This window comes from Notechis scutatus, chromosome 2 (assembly GCF_049901735.1).
Source record: "Notechis scutatus isolate UNSWTSFEM ecotype Mainland chromosome 2, rNotScu1.2, whole genome shotgun sequence".
Taxonomy (NCBI): Eukaryota; Metazoa; Chordata; class Lepidosauria; order Squamata; family Elapidae; genus Notechis; species Notechis scutatus.
In genome coordinates, this window is record NC_142010.1 from 94,160,123 (window position 1) to 94,179,874 (window position 19,752).

General features: G+C 36.1%; 1 protein-coding gene across 1 annotated transcript in view; it reads left to right on the plus strand.

Moving 5' to 3' along the window:
- Window positions 1-19,752, plus strand: part of SLIT3 (slit guidance ligand 3) — a 519,460-nt gene that overhangs the window by 449,675 nt on the left and 50,033 nt on the right. The window contains exon 28 of the mRNA XM_026688600.2: window positions 10,956-11,095. Within this exon, the coding sequence (XP_026544385.2) occupies window positions 10,956-11,095 (140 nt within the window). The remainder of the gene's footprint in view (window positions 1-10,955; window positions 11,096-19,752) is intronic.

The window sequence follows — 19,752 nt, forward strand, 5'->3', positions numbered from 1 at the left end:
ATGGTAAGCAATAGAAAAACTTAGAAGGTGAAGTGGAAGTAGGAAAAACTTAAGATAAAGTGATCCCGAGAGGTATTGTGCCCTAAGGTTCAATCCTAAACCATCTACTCTTCAATAGCTTATTGATGTCTTGTATGAAGATGGTGAGAGAATGCTTACCAAATTTGAATATGGTCCAAAATTATGTGGAAAAACAATTGTCCTGGAAGGCAGATATAAAACTGAAAATAATCTTCATATTTACTGGATAGAGAGATTTGCTGAAAGTTATGAAATAATATTTAGTTGAGGCAAGTCTGCTAGATATATAGAATACAAAACATCTTGGAAAAGCAATTAATTGCAAACAGGGCACTAGAATTCAGAAAAAGTAAAACCTCAGAGAAATGGGAACGTGATCACAGAAGAGTAGCAATGATGATTAGGTGACTAGAAGTTTTCATAAAGAGACTAAAAGAACTAGGAATGTTAACCTCAGAGAAGGGAAGGGTATTGTAAATATCTATTAGGAATTCATACAAAAATGTTTTACATTTGTTTTCTATCACTTCAAAGTACAGGAAAAAGAATAAAGGCCTTAAGCAACAGGAAGGCAGAATCTAACTGAATTTTAGTAAAATGACCTCAAAATATGAACAAACTAGTTCTGGAATCAATGATGTGTTTAAGAAGGGGCTATTGTCATAGATGCTTTAATTTGAATTCCTGTGCTGAACTGGAGGTTGGATTTATTAGCTTAATGTACCTTCCAACTGTATCATTCCATAATTCATTTAATGATAAATGATTTGGTCTCAAATGCTGCTTTTTCTTTGTAACCATTTGTTCTTCTTTTTATTTTGCATAAAATAATATTTATAGTAAACATTACTGTGCCCATTTCACACCTTCTCTTTCCATCCTGCAGAAGTAAGGACATAAAGAATGCTATTTCTAACATCCTGAAATTATTAATGTATATAATGTCAAGCATCAGTGAAAACAGGAGATTCAGGCAGTTCAAAAGAGTGTAAAGATTTTTTGCAAGCTTAAATTCTCTATAAAAATCTGAGCTACTAATGATCAAGGGAAATGAGCAAGAGTTAAGAAGGCATTCAAGATGAGCTGGACTTTGATTTCTTGCAGGCATGTAGGGACTCATGACTTACAACACGTTTGACTCCTCTCTTGGGCTCAGCCTTTTCATCTCCTACTTTTTTTTTTCAAAATTGTAGAGTTTGGTCTTAGCCTTTCATCTTGAGATATAGAATATAATAGAATTGGATATAAAATAGCTTTTTCTGTTTATTTTACGACTAAAACAAATAATAGCAAAAAGATTTGCTTATCCCCTTTAGCTCTCTCAGCTCAAAATGATGAGCAAAGGAATCACAGTTTCCATTTAATTACTGCTGACAATTTAATAGTATTTTTCACTGAAGAAAATAGAGTTCAGGAATATTTCATTCTGATTGAGTCATGCCCATTGTAGAGAAGCCCTTACTGCTCCTATGTTTATTGGAAATTTTGTTTTTGTAGCTGGAGCATATCAATTTGAGGATGTTAAATTCTGGCTTTTACTTCCAGTAGCATAACATTCACTTAAGAACTTATTTTGGGGGGGGGAAAAACTAGGCTGATAGATTTTTTTACTCTGTTAATGTTCCATAGTTGATGGATAAGTTCAATGTTTATGGACTATTGAATCTGTCCAATTGATATGCAGGTATGTATAATTATTTAGCCAAAGGGCTTTAAAACATTTGCTGGAGAGAGAAAAATGTTTGAATACAACAGCTGATTTGTAAACCAAATACATCTGGCTAACATGTACATCATCCAGACTAAATTACTTGATCAGAGCAAGCTACTATTATTTAGCACTTCCAATATGTGTAGTCACATCAAAATTTACCAAAAGAGCTGACCCTAAAATAGCATTACATTTTGTACAGTTTATTTATGCCCTTTTGTTGTAGTGCAATTTCTGAGTGAAAAGGATATATAAATTTGTTATCATACTGTAATGGCAGGACCAAATGTTTTTTAGGTGATAGCATTGATACCGATCAAAATCAAAGAGCATAGTTTATTTGGGAAGCTACATGAATATCCTAATAGATTTGGCCAAGTTCAATAATACTAATAGGCATATCCAAAATATCTATCTATCTATCATCTATCTATCATCTATCTATCCATTCATCTTCCTTCCTTCCTTCCTTCATTCCTCCTCTCTTTCTTTCTTTTTCTTTATTTTGTCTATCATCTATTTAATCTATCTGTATTTTTATCACGGCTGGAGAGGCAGGAGGGGCATAACTTTATTAGCTTTTTGGTGAATTGGTGAATTCAGTACAGGTGGCTTCAAATGTATAACTCATTTATTATCCTACTGACTGTCCATGATGTTTTCATCTTCAGAAACTCCAAATATCTTGATCCTGTTTTTCCATATTTTGAGTCACACCACTATGCCTGGGAATCTACTGTTGAGGTAATTCCCCGTTGGGAGAAAGAGCGCATACAGGGAGACGTATAGAGAGTAGTGTTGGAATAATACACACAGAGCACACAGATACACTGTACAGTAAATGTAGGTTTTTACTTCCAGAAAGGTTTAAGCAAAGTCCAGAATAAACAATCCAAAGTCATTCACAAGTTAAATCAGTCAGTTTTCAATCCAGGGATAATCCAAATATCAAAGTCCAGTGTCAAAAAACAGTTCAGTAACAGACTTACATTAAATCCAGAAATACAGTCAATTAGGAAAAATGGAGCAACGGCAATACTTTCCAACAGAAGGAAACAAAGATACACTCACACTCTCTTCTGAGACTAAGACTAAACAACCCAGGTTTCTGGCTCCATCTTATGGCCATTTGAGAAACCACACCTAATTACAGTTTTGCATTTTCTTAAAGATACAGTTTTAAAATGTTTATCCTGGTTTACATATTTCTAACCCAAATAGCTGTTAGGTGACTCATATTCCTAACATCTACCTTTCAATTGATCACATTTGCTTATTGAAGCCTTGGTTTGACAAGCAAGTACGTTTTGCATTTCATGAAATGCCAATCGCATGATGGAAATTCCTGAAAGAATTCATATACTTTTTGCAGATTTTTTTCCAAGTAGTCTCAAGCTGATTGTACCTCTGAACCAGTGGTGGTATTCAGCCAGTTCACACCACTTCAGGCGACCCAGTAGCAAGGATTTGGCATGGGTCGCCAAACCAATAGTAATTTCTGGTTGGCCACGCCCCCAACCCAGTCACCCAGTTGCAGCTTGCTCGCTTGGCCCGCCCACCCGATGCCTGATGCTCGCTCACCCCGTCCACCCGATGCTTGCCGGCCCAGTCACTCCTTAAGGTATTTCTTTCTTTTTTTTAACCTCCCAACAATCAGCTGTTCCTATGAACAGCTGTGCCAGAATTCCCCTTGCTTCTTACTGCTTCACCCAGGAGGCTTCCTGAGGCCCAGGAAGGCAAAAAACAAGGGAGGGGGTTCCTGGGAGCTGAAATGAGGCTCCTCTGAGGCCAGAAAGGCCCCAAAACAGAGCATGGAGGGGTGCTACTTGCTCCTCCCATGCTCCATTTTTTTTCTTCCTGAGTCCCAGGGAAGCCTTCTGAGAGCACAAAGGCCCCCCCTAGAGGTTCCTCTGAGGCCAGGAAGGCTCCAAAATGGAGCATGGAGGGTGCTGCATGTCCTTCCTATGATCTGTTTTTTTTTCTTCCTGAGCCCCAGGGGAGCCTTCTGGGAGCAAAAACGCCTCCCTCAGAGGGGCCCCCCTGAGGCCAGGAAGGCCCAAAAAACAGAGTGGTGGAGGTGGTGCTGTAAAAAAGCCACGCTCACCCAATCACATGGCCACACCCACAGAACCGGTAGTAAAATATTTTGAATCCCACCACTGCTGTGAACCCATATCACATCAACAGAGAATGTACCGTATTTATCGGCGTATAACACGCACTTTTTTCCCCCTGAAAATAGGGGGCAAATGATGTATGCGTGTTATACGCCGATATAATGTTAAGAAGCCTTCGGTGAATGCTGCTGGGATCGGGGATCAAGGACACAAATGAAAGAAGGGGAGGGAGGAAGCAACCGAAGCCTGTCCTTCTCTCTGGGTCAGCTCTCTCAGTCGCTCTCTCGCTCCTCCACCAGCACAGGAAGAAACTGCTTCAAAGAAGCGGGGGGCTTTTCCTGTCGCCGCAGCTTCCCTGAAGCGCCCGTTTCTCCCCCACCCCGTCCGCCCGCCCGCCCGCCCGCCCGCAGTGCTCCGTTCTGCCTGCCTGCCTGCCTTCGTTAATGGTTGAATCGGAACAGCTTCGGCTGAGTAAAAGAGGCGAATAGTTATTATTCTCAGCCGAAGCTGCTCCCAAACAACCAGAAACTAAGGCAGGCAGGCAGAATTTTTTTTAAATTTTTTTCCTGAAATTTCCCTCTTAAAATGAAGATGCGTGTTATACGCCTGTGCGTGTTATACGCCGATAAATACGGTATATATAGTATCTAAACTATGTGTTGAATTCTCTGAGAAATAAAAAGAACGCCAAGGGGAATTTTAGGTAAATTCAGTGCAGGTAGTCACTCAGTTAATGATCATTCATTCAGTGACCATTCAAGGTTATATCGGCACTATGAATGACAGGTCACAGCTTTCCCAGCATCCCCACACAGTCATATAATCATGAGCTGGGCGTTTGGCAACTAACTTGTACTAACAATGGTTGCAATGTCACACAGTCACATGATTGCCTTTTACGACCTTACCTGCTAGCTTCCCAAAAACAAGGTCATTGGGGAAACCAGCAGGGAAGATTGAAAGTGGATGTGGTAAGATTCCCATATCTTCAGCTCTGCCACACATGTACTGCATCTCTCCACACACCTCACATACACCAGCAGCCACCCACAGGCCTTGGTTGTGGCTTGCCAGCAGCCTAAGTATCCACTCCAAGCCCTACTAACTCACATTCTCATGTCAACCCTTTACACACCCTCATGCAACATCAACCCCCAAATCCTGCTACATCTGTGCAATCACTCTGGTAGCTTCCTGCCCCCTCCAAAACCCTGCAGTAGCCACCCACAAGCTCCACCCCGCTCATGATGCCACACTAGCCCCTTTTGCATTTTCACACAGCCAGTAGCAGCCACTTACCTGCCCACAAACCTGCTTGCAAGCCTGGGACTTGCAACTTCCTGCTGGCTTCTTCTGGCAACAAGTTGCAAGGAGATCCTTGCTTACCAACCTGGGTTCTTCACTTGATGATGGCAACAAGGCATCCTGGGATTACCATCACTAATCACATGTAAATTAAGCATTGCTTAATGGTGTAAATTCTGGTCACAGGTACTGTCATTGCCCATTACCTGCAATTAAAATCAATGCAATGAAAATTTGCGGCGCATACACATCCTGTGTGAAAGACTGCAGTCCTTCAATGCCAGAAATTTTAATGGTATACTTTTAATTGTCTGCCTATATACGTTCAGGCAAGTGGCACACAGAACCAGAAAATAAAAATAACAACCAGGTCACCCCATTTGTCTTCTAAACTGAAAGAAATAATCTGCCCTTCTAAACTGAGACCTTGTATGCCATGTTGTTGTGTAAAGCACAATTTTATGGCTGAGTTATAAGCTCCTGAAAAAGACGATTTTGTAATGGAAACGGAAGACATGATTAATGGATCATTTTATTTAATTAGAGTTCTTTTATCCTCTTACTTTTTTCCTGGCAAAAAAAGATGCTGCGCCAGCTCTTCTTCACTTCTCTATCTGCCTCTTGTGATCTCTTGAATCACAACCAGGTCAGACAGAAGACATATTTTATTGGTTCTAATGAGATAGCCGACAGGCAACGAAAATATTTCATACAGATTGAGTGCCCTTTAAACAGAATTGATTCAAGCAGTTTGTTTTCCTTCATCCTTTCTAAAGTTATATCCCCATTCCTTCCAATATTATGGCTTATGAGCAATCACTGTAAGATGAATAGTGCAAGCAGCTCTTCTGTATAATCCTTTCACATCATTTTATGGCACTTTAAAAAAAATTATGCTTCGGTAAAGCATTGCTTTGTTCTGCTGCACAGCTATCCACCTCACTGAACTTATTCTCCTAAAAAAAGGCGGAGGGAGGAGTGACTTGTTCCTTTTGCTAAGGTGAGAAGTGGATTGCCTTGCCAGTTCAGTAAGAGATAATCAAAAGTGCCTGACTTAGCAGGAGTAACTTCCATACAGTTGCTTGTTTTTATTTTGCAATTATTGTTGCCTTTTTTATTCAGTTATATTGATTATTCAGAGAATTTCTTCCTTTTTTTAATGAAGGGAAAATTCTCCATTACCCAACAGACAAGTGAAGACCACACAACCTACTTCAGCCAAGTTTATCTGAACAGCACTGGAGACATAATATAAGGTCCTGCCAATTAAGAAGAGCACAGTCTTATATAGTCTTGTAATAAATGATGATCAGTAATGATGTCAAATGTTAATCATTTTATTTCAATAAACAGGTTAGATTTTCTTCTTGCAATGAAAATACACATTAAAGCAGAGGTCTACATAAATCAACTTTGGGATTAATGGTTCCCATCTAAAAATATAAGTGCTGGTTAAGATAACTCATGAGCTGACATCTGCAAAAGCCTAAGAAACCTTTAGGGAAGCTTACTTGAGTACAGGGACCTTAGTAGCGTGAAGATCTTGGTTTGGTCATTATTGATCCCTTCAGTTCCAGGAGATTCCTGGAAAATGTGCTGTGCTCAAAATCTGGTATGGATTGTAGAAACACAGTTCTCGGGGGGGGGGGACGACACAGTCTATATAAGAGAGAGAAAGGTAGGATATGGAGGATGAAAATTGGGTTGAGAAGTGAATGCGTGTTCAAGTAAGGAAATGTTGAGGTTTAGGTGAAAAAGGTGCAGTAAGATTAAGAATTAATTTATGGTAAATTTAGGCAAAATACTATAGAGTGACTCCAAGAGATGATGAATCCTATCTTAGCTGATAGAGTTCCAATAGTCAAATAAAGGCAAATCACAAAGAATATTTCTCTATCTTAATATGGAGCTAAGTCACAAAAGTGACCCAACTATACATTTTGGTTGAATTGGCAAAACTGAGTTGTGTAGGATCTTTTGAATAAATCAGCAACTCATCTAAAGTGATAGGTAAAATCTTGTCCAAAAGTCATTTAAAATATTATTCATAAATCTTTGAAAGACCAAGAGGTTGCACACCAACTTGAACAACATTATCATATATTCAGGATTCCCATAGTGAGAGTCAAAAGCAGTTAATTATTAATGTTTCTCTTTCATGAAAAATAAGACCATAGAGCCCTCTGAGATCCAATTTGGTAAAAATGCATGTCTTCCACAACCATTCTAAGAGTTAAGAAATGAAGGGATGAGTGTAGTGACATCTAAGGATTGCATAGTTCTGTGGAATGGAGATAGGAAACCACCATCTTAACAAAAATGTTAGCAGTACAGGCTGGAAAGAAGGTAGGGAAAGTAACTTGTAAATTTTGTGATAAATTGCTTTAAGCTGCTAATCCCCTTCAGAGCTTCTGCTAGTTGTGCTATATTGGACTGAGTGGTCAGGCACTTTTTGGTGAAGTTGCAAAGATATCCATTTTGTTGGAAGATATTGTATAGTATATTGTATGTACAGTGCTTTCTTTTTCTGATATTCAGGGTTAGAGAAAGTCTGTGTGGAGATAGAGGGAATGAAAGACAATAATGATGTCTACTCTTCCCACTAACATATTCTAATATTCTGCTGAAATTCTTTACTCTTTTGTTTATGTTCAAGCTGACCTGGATTAATGCTGTCAAAGTTAATCAGGTGCCTTGATAAATGACTGTCTCCTCTATTTTGTCTGGTAGTCAGTTCAGCCCCTTTCATTCTATTAGTTCTGAGATCCTGAACTAATAGCTATCTCATCGATATATTTCCTCTCTAAATCTTCACTTGTCATAGGCAATGGTTTTCACAGTCTCAAGTCACTTGCTTGACAAGATCTTTAAAGTTAGTTCTCAGGTATACCATGAAATGTTCTAGTTGCACCAGCTAGATCTGAACTGTACTGGGTTGTTACACATATCTCAGTCATTAGGCTAATTATAAATCCCATGGTGGTTCACTTGATAAGAAAATAATTTGAATTTAGGAAGAAGTATAATTCATATTGAGTGAGGAAGTCAGTAAATTTGATCAGATTCCCATACTGATGAGGAAAGGAAATACTTAGTATTGGAGGATTGCAACTCTTGCAGTTGCTTCCACAATGACCTCAGAATCTTTGGCAGACTGGTAATGGGGGGAGGGATCGTTGATTGTGATTGATTCATCCTCATTGTTGGGCTATCCATGCGAAGTCTCCCAGGGACAATGATTAGGTGTTTCCTGTTCCATATTCCCAAGTAGACTCAAGAAAGTTAGGTAACTTGATTTACTGTAGAGAATTAGGGAGTCATACTTAAAAGTTCTCACTTCACAACATCTAGGAATCTTTCCCTTTAATTCCAAAATATGAATCTTCTTCCTTCTGCCTATTTGAATCAGTGGCTATATGGATGCTTATTTCCCAACCTTGAAGATTTCTGCCATCTGCTTCTTGTTTACAATTTTTTTTTACTTGCTTGGTTTTGGAACTAGAGCAAGAGACTAGCACCTTAATTGATAGTAGAATCCCTAGAGAGTCTACATTCATGATCCCTAGGTATCAGATTCACTTGCTATAGTAAAGGCTGTAGGAAAGTCTGTCAAGTTATCAGACCTCATACCAGGGTTCAAAGGTCTCTAATTCAACCCTTCATTGGCAGGAGATGCACTTCCAGGTAGATCAGTACCTTTATTTACTGATAATAATCCTCAACAATGAATCATTGGCCATTTCACTCTAAAAAAAATGTAACTATGTTTGGGATCCAGAGTTTAAAATGTATAATTCTTCAGATTTTCTACTTGAATCAATGGATACAAGGCAGCCTGCATAGGTAGTTGATTCATAACAGCGTAATAACTTCTCTAGGGTGGGAATCACAGATTCTCACCTTACCAGTTTTCATTCTTAGATCATGTTCTCTCATTCTTTTTCTGTAAAACTGGGACTGCACATCTCCCAGGCCTCTGGGGGTCTCCAGTGAAGGAGCAAATGTGAAATAACAATCCAAACTAAACATGGAGAAGGCAGAACTTTTACTGCTGTTGGGGGCTTGACTTTAGGAGTCGACAGATTTCAATTTTCTCTTAAGTATTTTGTTGTAATTTAAATAGCTATGATTTCTGACTCCCAAGGCAATTACAGATAAAAATGCATTAAAAACAATATAACAGAAAAAATAAAACAAAATGAAGAATGAAGATGGGAAATTTGACCAAAAAACCCCCCAAACATGAACATGAAGAAATAAAGTCACACATTTTCAGCAGGGGGAAGGTCTTCCTAATCCATCACTAATGTTGAACAGCCACCTAATCATGGGGCATCCCTCCTGGGGAAAAGTTCCTGTCCTTTGTGCTAAAACTTGAGAATTGTGTTACTGTAACATGCTTTTCTTGGAACAGCATTTGAAGCTATTGTGCAAATTGGAAAGAGCAGCACCAAAAAATAGGCAATGTCTCTTGGAAATCCTATATACAGTATGTCCCTGTTGAAGCAGTTTCACTAACTGTTTATTGTCTTCTGAGCTCAATGCAGTATACATACAATTATATATAAAGACTTATATAGCTTAGGCCTAAAGTATTTAGAGGACTTCCTCTTCCACATAGTCCTTCTCAACAAGCATGGTACCTTTTGCAGATCCTGCCAATAACTAATTTCTTTTTTCTGGATTGGATCCCATATTATGGAAGCAATGGTGACTGAAGTCAAAGCAAATTTCTTTCTTGTTATGGTACAACAGGGGCTTAAACATAGTTTTCCACCCAGGCCTTACAATATTTCATGGTTATATGTGTGGTATTGTATTTCTTCTTCATTTTGCAGTATATATGTTTTCAAAACAAAATTATAAAAGGGAAATTGGTGTTTTCAGAAGTGATTATCATCAGAATATTTAGTACCTTTAAATTCATCAGTAAAGTTCAGCACTACTGACATTATTATATAAATAATGCCAGATTGTTAAATTTATAAATATGGCTTTGGTCAAGTCATGCTTATCGCACCTTAGCAGTATTCTCCAATTTAGTTTTGACCCAGAAAAAAACCTATTCCTGCTATTTCTACTGTATACATGTTTACTTCTAAACACTATGGATATTGTTTGTGTGTGTGTTTGTGTGTGTGTGATGTGTGTGGCTGTAGCTGTGTGGGTATGTGTAATAGAGCAATAAAATGTAACAGAACACATACATATAGCCTTGATGCATAAAGTTACATAATCCAGGGAAGATTTACTGCTAAGGCATGAATTGGCCTTCTTATTGGGTATCCAGAAAAAAACAATTGGACATATCTGCAATTATGTGTACTGCCAGAATTGTGAAGCATGAATCTGGAATGAACTACAAAATTCACTGAAGCTGATCTGCCATCTGTATGCATCCGGACTTGTCATCTGCCCATTGAATTGCTAAACTGCATCATATGGCAGAATTGAAAAGATCTGGGCAATCCCAGATGTAGCTATGTGTTTTAATTAAATGATCCACTATTCTTCTTTAATGGTATCTTCTTATCCCTTTTTTTTACAGTCCTGCTCCTCAGATTTAATTTCTGTGATAAAATGTAAATATTAAATTATGAAAAACTAACTCAGCCTGAGAAACTTTTGCTTATGTGCTGAAGTTAGAATCTGCATAAACTTTCTAATTTAGTATCCCTTAATTTTCAGAGGCTTCCCCACTTATTTGTATGTGTGATTGTATACGCAGTTCCTGTTTCTAAGTCAGTTTAGCCCCAACATGCCAGTTAATGCCCATATCTCCTTTATTCCTATGTTAAAAGCTGTTCCTGCCCTACTGGATTTGAAGGGAAGAAATGTGAACTGAATCCAGATGACTGTGAAGATAATGATTGTGAGAACAACTCAACTTGTATGGATGGAATAAACAATTACGCTTGCCTTTGCCTACCCAACTATACAGGTCAGCCTATCATTTTGAAAGATTTTAGAAAAAAACATCTCCAGATTACACATGGAGTCTCAGATATCTTCACATTAGGAGGATTTGCTTAACTAATACTGGGTGTGTGTGTGGGGGGGGGAGGGGACCAACTTTATAAGAATGCCACAATCTGAATTGCTTGCACCTTCCCTCAGGAGAGGGAGCAAAACACATGGAGAATCATTATATTAATTCATATAGTTTTAATTATTCTTCAGTTACAGCAACTTCAGCTTGTGGAGTGTGGTTCCCCACCTAAACAGGTGCAGCAAATAATGTCAAAAGTGCATTAGAAAAAGGAAACTAGTTAGGAATATTTTCCACCAAGGATAATTTAGAAAATTTGAGTTGGACATCAATGTAGCATAGAAAAGGGAGGATTCTTATCCTAGCAAAAAAAAAAAGTTGAAGGTTACACTTTTTAAAAATGGCTGGTTTCAGATATTTAGGAAAATATCTATGGTATTTATTGGCAGGAAATTTTCTTTTCTTAGTACTATACAAATCTCACCCGTGATACTGATATCAAAATATAGTATCCAGAAAAGTTGGGTTTATATATGTATGTATTTCCAACATCTAAAATGTTGGTATATTAGTTATTACTTAAGAGATATTCTCTTCACCACAAAGCATTAAAGTGTGGCTACTTTGCCTTAGAGCTTTGTCATCATTGCAATCTTCTGAAAGTCTTATCTATTTTCTCTCCTTACTGTAATTCAATCTCAGCATTCTGGTACCCCTGAAATTTTTGGTAGCATGTAAGAGTAATAGAAACATACATACATACATACATATATGCATACATATTCATAGACCTATTTTTGTAAATTGTGATGTTTCCATAACTGTCTTCATCATATTGCAAATTAGTCCACAGTAACTATACTGTATTAATCCAACACCACAAATAGAGCAGATATTGCAAAAGTTCAATGTGGGAATATAATTGCTACTTTTCCTCTGTTTTATGCCACTTTAAGATGTGAATGGATCATTGATCATAATAAAAACATATTCTATTCATTTATGCAAGATTTAATGGGCCTTTAGTTTCCTTCAGCGGTGCTCTTTCAGCTTGTATGTTCTAAATTCGCACCTTGATGCAATGCCACTTATTGTAAGGTTTGGGGAATAGAGGTTCCTATTTCACATATAATAATACTGACAACATGGTTCCTGTTCAAAAACAGAGATTTCCAGTAAGTAATCTATCTATCTGTACATGTCAGGTATTTCAGCAAGCAACTCTACGTTTATTTGTTTTATTGCCTTCACATTAACACCCATATCCATTTGAAAACTATAGGGAACATCAAAGCATTTTGTTCAAATGTTCCTTAGAAGAAAACAAAAAGCAATACAGAAAATAATAATATATATGCCTGTGCTTAAATGAACACCTTTACTCTGATATGTGATATTTTTAGCAGTCATGCCCTAATTCATACAATGCAAAATCTCCAAAGTTTGAAGAAGTTTCCTCAATTTTTCTCTTCCTCAACACTGCTCCCTGATTTTAGAAACTGTAATTGCATTTATCCAACAATTTAAGAATATAAGCCACCAAATCATAAGCCTGTTACATTCGCCGTACGATGATGAAAAAATTTCTATATTCTTTTAAATATGAAAATGTGAACTGGCCATGTTACTCTCTGAGCTCTGGATACTTAGAGAAAGGCCCCTTATAGGCTACGTAACATGGGATTCAATCAGTGTCATGTTTGAGTGAGCTGGTAAGAGAAAATCTAAAATTTCTCAAACTTGAAATGTTTTTTTGGGCTCTTTTGGGATGCTTATGTAAATAGTTGGCTTAGAAAACCTTCATCCTGATTGAAAACGAACTGCTGCAATTAGCCATATTTTTGCCAGAATTTTTTGTAATGGTTGAACCTGACCCCAGAGTTTAGAAACTCTGAGCCAATGATTCTCACAATATGATCCCCTATATATGAATAGTGCATATTAATTAACAAATTAATTAAATTTGTAATGAATGAAAAGAGTATATTTGGTATAGGTATATTTTTGTTATTGCTCTTTCTTAATAGGTAAAAATAATTTTACTAAATAAATAAGGTATTGTTTTCTCCCTTTTTTTCCTTTGTTTTACTGTATCAATTATTTGTCTGTAAGCAGAACATATTTTATTAACATATTTTATTTTATTAAGATATCAAAGTTTTATTTAATGCTGAATTTTCACTAAGTAATCTAATATTCAGTAAAAATATGTTTCTTAGGAAAATAAGGCAAATTACCTTAAGCCATACAGCAATAGTAATCAGTGTACAAAAATCAAAAAAATCTCTTCCTATATTTTCCAAGTGTCAGGATACTATAGGTCTACACCTTTAGAATTAGTCTTTATTCAAAAATTTATCATTTTTAGCAGAGCAATCTTTGAAATTAGGTCTTGTGTTCACATGTTGCAGCATGGCAGGCTTGAACATTCTTTCCTTATCTTCTTTGTATATTTTATACAAAGCATAACTATGCTTCTAAACATATGTTAAAATCAAATTTCTTTCCAATATGAGGAACTACTTGAGTGTAACTGATCTAGTTGAAAATTCAGGTTCATTTCAGTGCTGTATTGATCTGTTTTTATGACTGAAACATGGCGGGGACAAATCATTCATATTAATATTCTCTATTTTTGACCTCTGTGGCTTCTTTTACTTTTTGGTTCATAATTTTGTTCATAATCTTGCTTTATAGGCTTTGACTGCATTGTAAACCACATGAGATACCTTTGTTTAGAATTTTAGACATAAGGTATAGAACAGCAAACTTCCCTAAATCGGAGTGACTATTTTTACTTCCTCAGTAGTGGAAAAGGAGGCAGGCATGGAAGAGAATAAGTTGTATCTATTGAAATGTGATTTGATAAAACATGTGATCTTGCTCAAACTGGACATAATTTCATTCTAATGAAAGAATCAGACTGTGTCCAACCACAGCAACAAGAGACTGGATGTTCAGCAATGCTAGTAATTTAGAGAATTATTACCTGCCTTTCTAATGAGAGGTAGATCAACAGTTTTGCAGTTTGCTAACATTTCCCTTTTACTCCAAGAAAAGAGTCTCCTGTTTGTTTGAAAAACAATAGCTTTTTACATGTACTCTGCCCTTTGAACGTTCCATTGCTAGTATCTCCAGTTATAAGGAATCTCCCTTCCTCCCAGACAAGTATAAACCACTTTCTCTAATATTTCAGTATAAAAAGGTCTTCTTCTTTTATCAATAATCAAGTGATAAAAACTCATCATTTAGTTCTAATCAGCCAAAGACTATTAAGAGCAAACGTATATTTTAATCCATTTTGTATTTCAATTTATCACTTTCTCTAAAAAAAAATGAAGCAACAATTCTCTCCCCACTTATAAATTGATCTTTAAAGCCTAGTCATTCAATCCTGGTAAAAAACAACAACAACCCAATAATAGCTATCAGAAACCACAACATATACATTAGCCTTGACCAAATAAGTCCACTTTAAATTCCTTTTGTTTACTTTTCTTGATAATTAATCCCATGAAATATTGCCCTACAGGTTGGTTTAATGATAAACAGCTTCCTTATAAATAGTTAAAAGAGGAAGTGAGTAAACCAAGTGTCCAATATGGAGACACTGAAACATGGCTTAGGCAAAATGATCTCCTCTTCCCCCCTCCCAAAATTCTCAGATCCACTGGAGATCACTGAATCTCTTTTCAGAGAAATTCTCTGTGGAACAAACATATGGGTGACCCTTGCTGTTTCCATTCTCCTAAGCCAGAGGTCTTCAAACCTGACAGCTTTTAGACTTGTGGACTTCAATTCCCAGAATTCCTCCTCCAGTCTTGTTACCTCAGGAATTCTGGGAGTTGAAGTACACAAGTCTTAAACTTGCCAAGTTTGAAGACCCTTGTCCTAAGCACATTCCTAATTCAATGTAAAACCTTTTTATAATCATTAAAGTATCTATTTTCTTTTGGGGTTTATATGGCTTTCTCAGTCATCCAACATGCATCAGCAGTAATGTCTTTTGCTCTTTGGCCCTTTCTAAAACCAGCATAAACATTTGGCATCTCCTTTTCCATACAGGGCTCTAATCTGTATTACCTATAAATTACTTTGCTAACTAATTTGTAAAATTATATTGTGCACTATATTAAATCTTTCTTTGGAAAAAATAAGAAATATCCAATAAAATAAAACTGATAGCATCTGGAAAATACTGCCCCAACTAATACTGGTACCAATTTAAATTTAAACTTTACTCCAGGAATACCTTGTAATAACCAGTAGCAGTTTTCCAGAGCTTGGATAATTATTTCAATCTGATAATGGTTTCTAGAGAATATTATCGTCTTTAATTAGAATCACTCAAATTTAGTACAAAAAAAATCAGCCTAGAAGGAAGGTTGCTTGCGATTTGATCCTAGTTTCATATCTATGCTCACTTGCAAGCCTCTTGATGTTGGTTTAGATGCTAGAACTTTTCCCTTCAATGTTTAAGTTGCAGGGCTCAGATTTTCATTTATGTTACATAGATCATTGCTTTGTACAAGAAAGTCTTTCTTGATAATACTGGTAAATCTGATTTTATTAGTGCTTTGTTAGTAAGTTATGGCTTTGAACCATTCTGTCAGCTATATTTGAAAAGAGTTTTGGATTCACCTGAAACTGTTTTCCCCCAGGAACAGTGGTAGGTTCAAATTGTTTTACTACTGGTTCTGTGGGTGTGGCTTGGTGGGCGTGGCAGGGGAAGAATACTGTAAAATCTTGAGTCAGAGGTGGAATTTTCCAGTTCTCCAAACTACTCAAATTTCCACTACCAGTTCTCCAGAACTGTTCAGAACCTACTGAATACCACCTCTGCCCAGGAACAGTAGAATTTCTTCTTGTAGAGATGTTTTGGAAACCTTATCTTTGAATTAAATCATGCTGCTATCAAAAGAGAAATGACAAAGGAAGTATAGTTTAATGAAATACAAATCAACATTGTTTTAAAGTAGAATGCAGATTAACCTGCATAGATTCCTGGGAGAATTTTTTTCCCTTTTAGTCTTACTCTAAACACGATTGCCAAGTTCTGCTTCTACCCCTATTAGAAGCAACTATAATGCTAGTTAGAAAGAAGGAATTTTCTCCAAGAGAATGGTCTCTCATGATTAAATTTTAAGAATGTCTTGGGATGTTTATTAATTTCTGCTGGAGTGTATGTGTTTGATAGAAATAATCTGTATCAAAAATGTAAACTGTATCAAAAATGTCAATAGATGAGTAACCTTAAAGTAGCAAAATTAAAATTGTAACTGCTGTTAATAAACCAGCAAGTGCTTCTTTATAACTTTTTCCTTTATTTGCATTTTTTTACTTACTTTTTGTTCATTTCCTTACTCTTCTCCATGGGTGTCAAACTAGCCACATCATGTTGCCATCATGTGACATTTCACAATGTTTTCCCCATTCGTGGATCTGAGGTGGCCATGACCTGTGCATGACGCATCTGGCCTGCGGGCCTCTAGTTTGACCCCCTGCTGTCTTTCAACATTTCTGTTTCTTCTTTTAAATTTTTCTTCTAATAAAAATTATATATATTCACTGGAAGAAAATACTTTCTTTTGTATATTGTCAAAAGTTTATCCCAGCTATTAAATAAAAACTGGTCTGTAGGGGGCGTGCATAAGCGCACCAACGTGCCTACCGTCCCTGTCCTATTGTTTCTCTTATTCTTTTATTTTTCTTATATGTACCCATTTCATGTATTCACAACTATGTATACACTTATACTTATTATCTTGTAAACAATTGGCAAATCAAATAAATTAAATAAATAAATAAATAAATAAATAAATAAATAAATAAATAAATGTTTTTGACACAAGTAGGACTTCTACTATTTATAGCGCATGGCTCTTCAGAAATGATGCTCACTAAATTCAGTAGGCTGGTTTTTGTTTTGTTTTGTTTTTATCAAGTGAGTAGTTATACCAGCATTAATTTTTAATATGTGATGGATGTGTACCTCTTCTTTTCTTTGTGACCATCTTTGATTCCTGAAACAACTTATATGCCTGGAAGTGTTTTTGGCAGAAGAGAGTTTTAGAAAGCAAATTTTCATTAGTGAGAAATGCATTGTTCTTTGGCAAATGAAACATGGGAGGGTCTCCAGGCCTTTAACACATGCAGGATTAACTGCTAGGAACATATGTCAATGCTGATTTATTATGGCCTCTAATGACTACAAAACAAAAGCTAGCCCAGCAGACTAGAAAATATTTGCATGCATTTGATTTCATTTAATCATTATGGTTTCCACAATGGAATTATCATAACAGAATACATACCAGTTGTGAATTCTAGTGTTTGATAATTAAGTGCACAATATTTCTTCTTCATTGATTTAAGAGCAGAAAGGATCTGACTATTGAGAAGTAAGTCCAATAGTGAGTGCAAACAACTATGTATCCAAACATCACCTGCAACATCCTGTGCTCCACCTGACATTGATTTTCATTTGAATTTTTTTAATGATTTAATGATTCTTTTAACCTTTTTTTTAAGTAGAAGCTGCATTCTACCAAAGAATCACTATCTAGTATTATTTGTCTTTTCAGAAATGTTTTTGGGCCCCGAAAATACTTATAAATTTAACTATCACAACATGATATCCCATTCTAAAATGTGCTTCATTTTTGGAAAAAAAGAATTAGGTAAGCAGAATGTTCTACGACATAGGAAGGGATGGAGACATTTTCACCAATTGGCATATAGTTGTTTTGTGAATCACCACATCCATTACATCAGTAATTTCAAACACAAAGGACTTTTTTCAGTCAGTGAGCAGTCTTTCATAATATAACAGAATAAAATTAATTAAAGAAGATTGACAAAATAGTATTTAAAAGGGAAATGAACTAAATATAACAAGTTTCTTAGTTCTTAGTAAAAATCCTACAGGTTTTGCCAGCTATATGTCAAAATTTTTCAATATTGTTAGCAAGACCAGATAAAACACAACTGATATCAAAGGAATCAATATAACATGAATATTGAGATATAGATAGTCCTTGAGTTACAACCATAACTGAGTTTGCCTATCACAATCTACTTTTACAATATTTTTTGCAACAGTCGATAAGTAAACCAGTGATTTTTATGGGGATAGTCAGTAAGTAAACCAGTGATTTTTATGGGGACAGTTTCAATGAAAACCAAAAGAAAATTGCATTTGGTTTCAGCAAAAAATCTGGTTTCAGCAAAACATCATAAAAGTCATCATGTGATTGTGGGGTGCTAATGGCTATAAATATAATAAAGTTGCCAAGTGCCAAAAGTGTGATCATGTGATTATATGGGCAGCTTCGAATGCCCATATAATCACAGCTGATTGTCACAGCTTCAAATCCAGGTCATAAATATCACTAGGGAAATCCATCATAATTTTGTTTATAAGTTGACAAGTACCTGTAATAAGGGTACAATAACTTTGTGTGAACTTCATGGTATAATGGAAGTAATATGCGCCTCTTATTTTAATTGCTCCTGATTTATAATGATAAATTGCTCTTGACTTACAATGACTATTCCCTCACTTTATGGGATTTTCTGGATTTTTCCCTTCCAAAAACAAGTTTGTAAGGCATTACAGAATGCACATGTCAGAGTTGTTCAGAATTTTGGCATAGTTATTGATTGAGATATACGCAGGATTAAGTCTGGTGACCTGATTACTTAAATAGATACCAGCAAGAATTAGATGTTCTCAATCTGTAGTTTCATACAAAATACTTGCCTACATTCTTTTTGACTGAATCATACCCTGTTATAATCAATGTGTGAGGAAAGAAACGGCTTTTCCTTCAGCTGCTTTCTTCCCATTTTTGAAAAATGGTGAAAATTTGAAGATACTGATACATGTACCATACTAGCTTCAGCTTTAAGACTCCTGTATGAAGAACAGGACACAGACTGGACACTTGAGTAAATTTCATAGGAACCCGGATTGAACAAACTCAGTCTTTAACAATTTTTTCGAATATACCAAGTTGCAACCAAGCCTTTGCTAAAAAGATTTTTTTTTACTGGACTCGGTACAAACTGGGTACCCCAAGAAAGGCAGTAATGCAAAGAGTGCCTTTAAAATGTAGTTGTATCCACTAGCCCTTGAGTGTAACATGGATAATTATAGTGTCAGAATTATCTGGATCATATTTCATTAAAAGTAATAGTTTGGTTTAACAGGCTCATAAGACAGTGGGATGTCTGTTAAAGTGAAATGTCTCTTAAATTAAGAAGTTATCCTACTCCTGTGAACAAATCGGAGATGTTTGCTGCATATGTCTTCCTGCAAAATGCAATAAATTAAACCAGAACAAAGTAGAATAGCTTGAAAAGTAATTAAAAAATGAATTTGCCTTCTTCCCAAGCCTGGGAAAGAGGAAGTGGCCCAAAGTCATCTCCATCTCAATGATAAAAGGTTGAGGAAGCTTTGCTTATCCTATTCACCAATATAACTTATGTAAGTTTGGCCAATATAAAACATATTTAATTTCAAAAAGAAAAAGTATTTTCATTTAGGTGCCAGAAAATGATCATACAGTAATCAAAAACTAGCATTGCTTCAAATATATATCATCCCA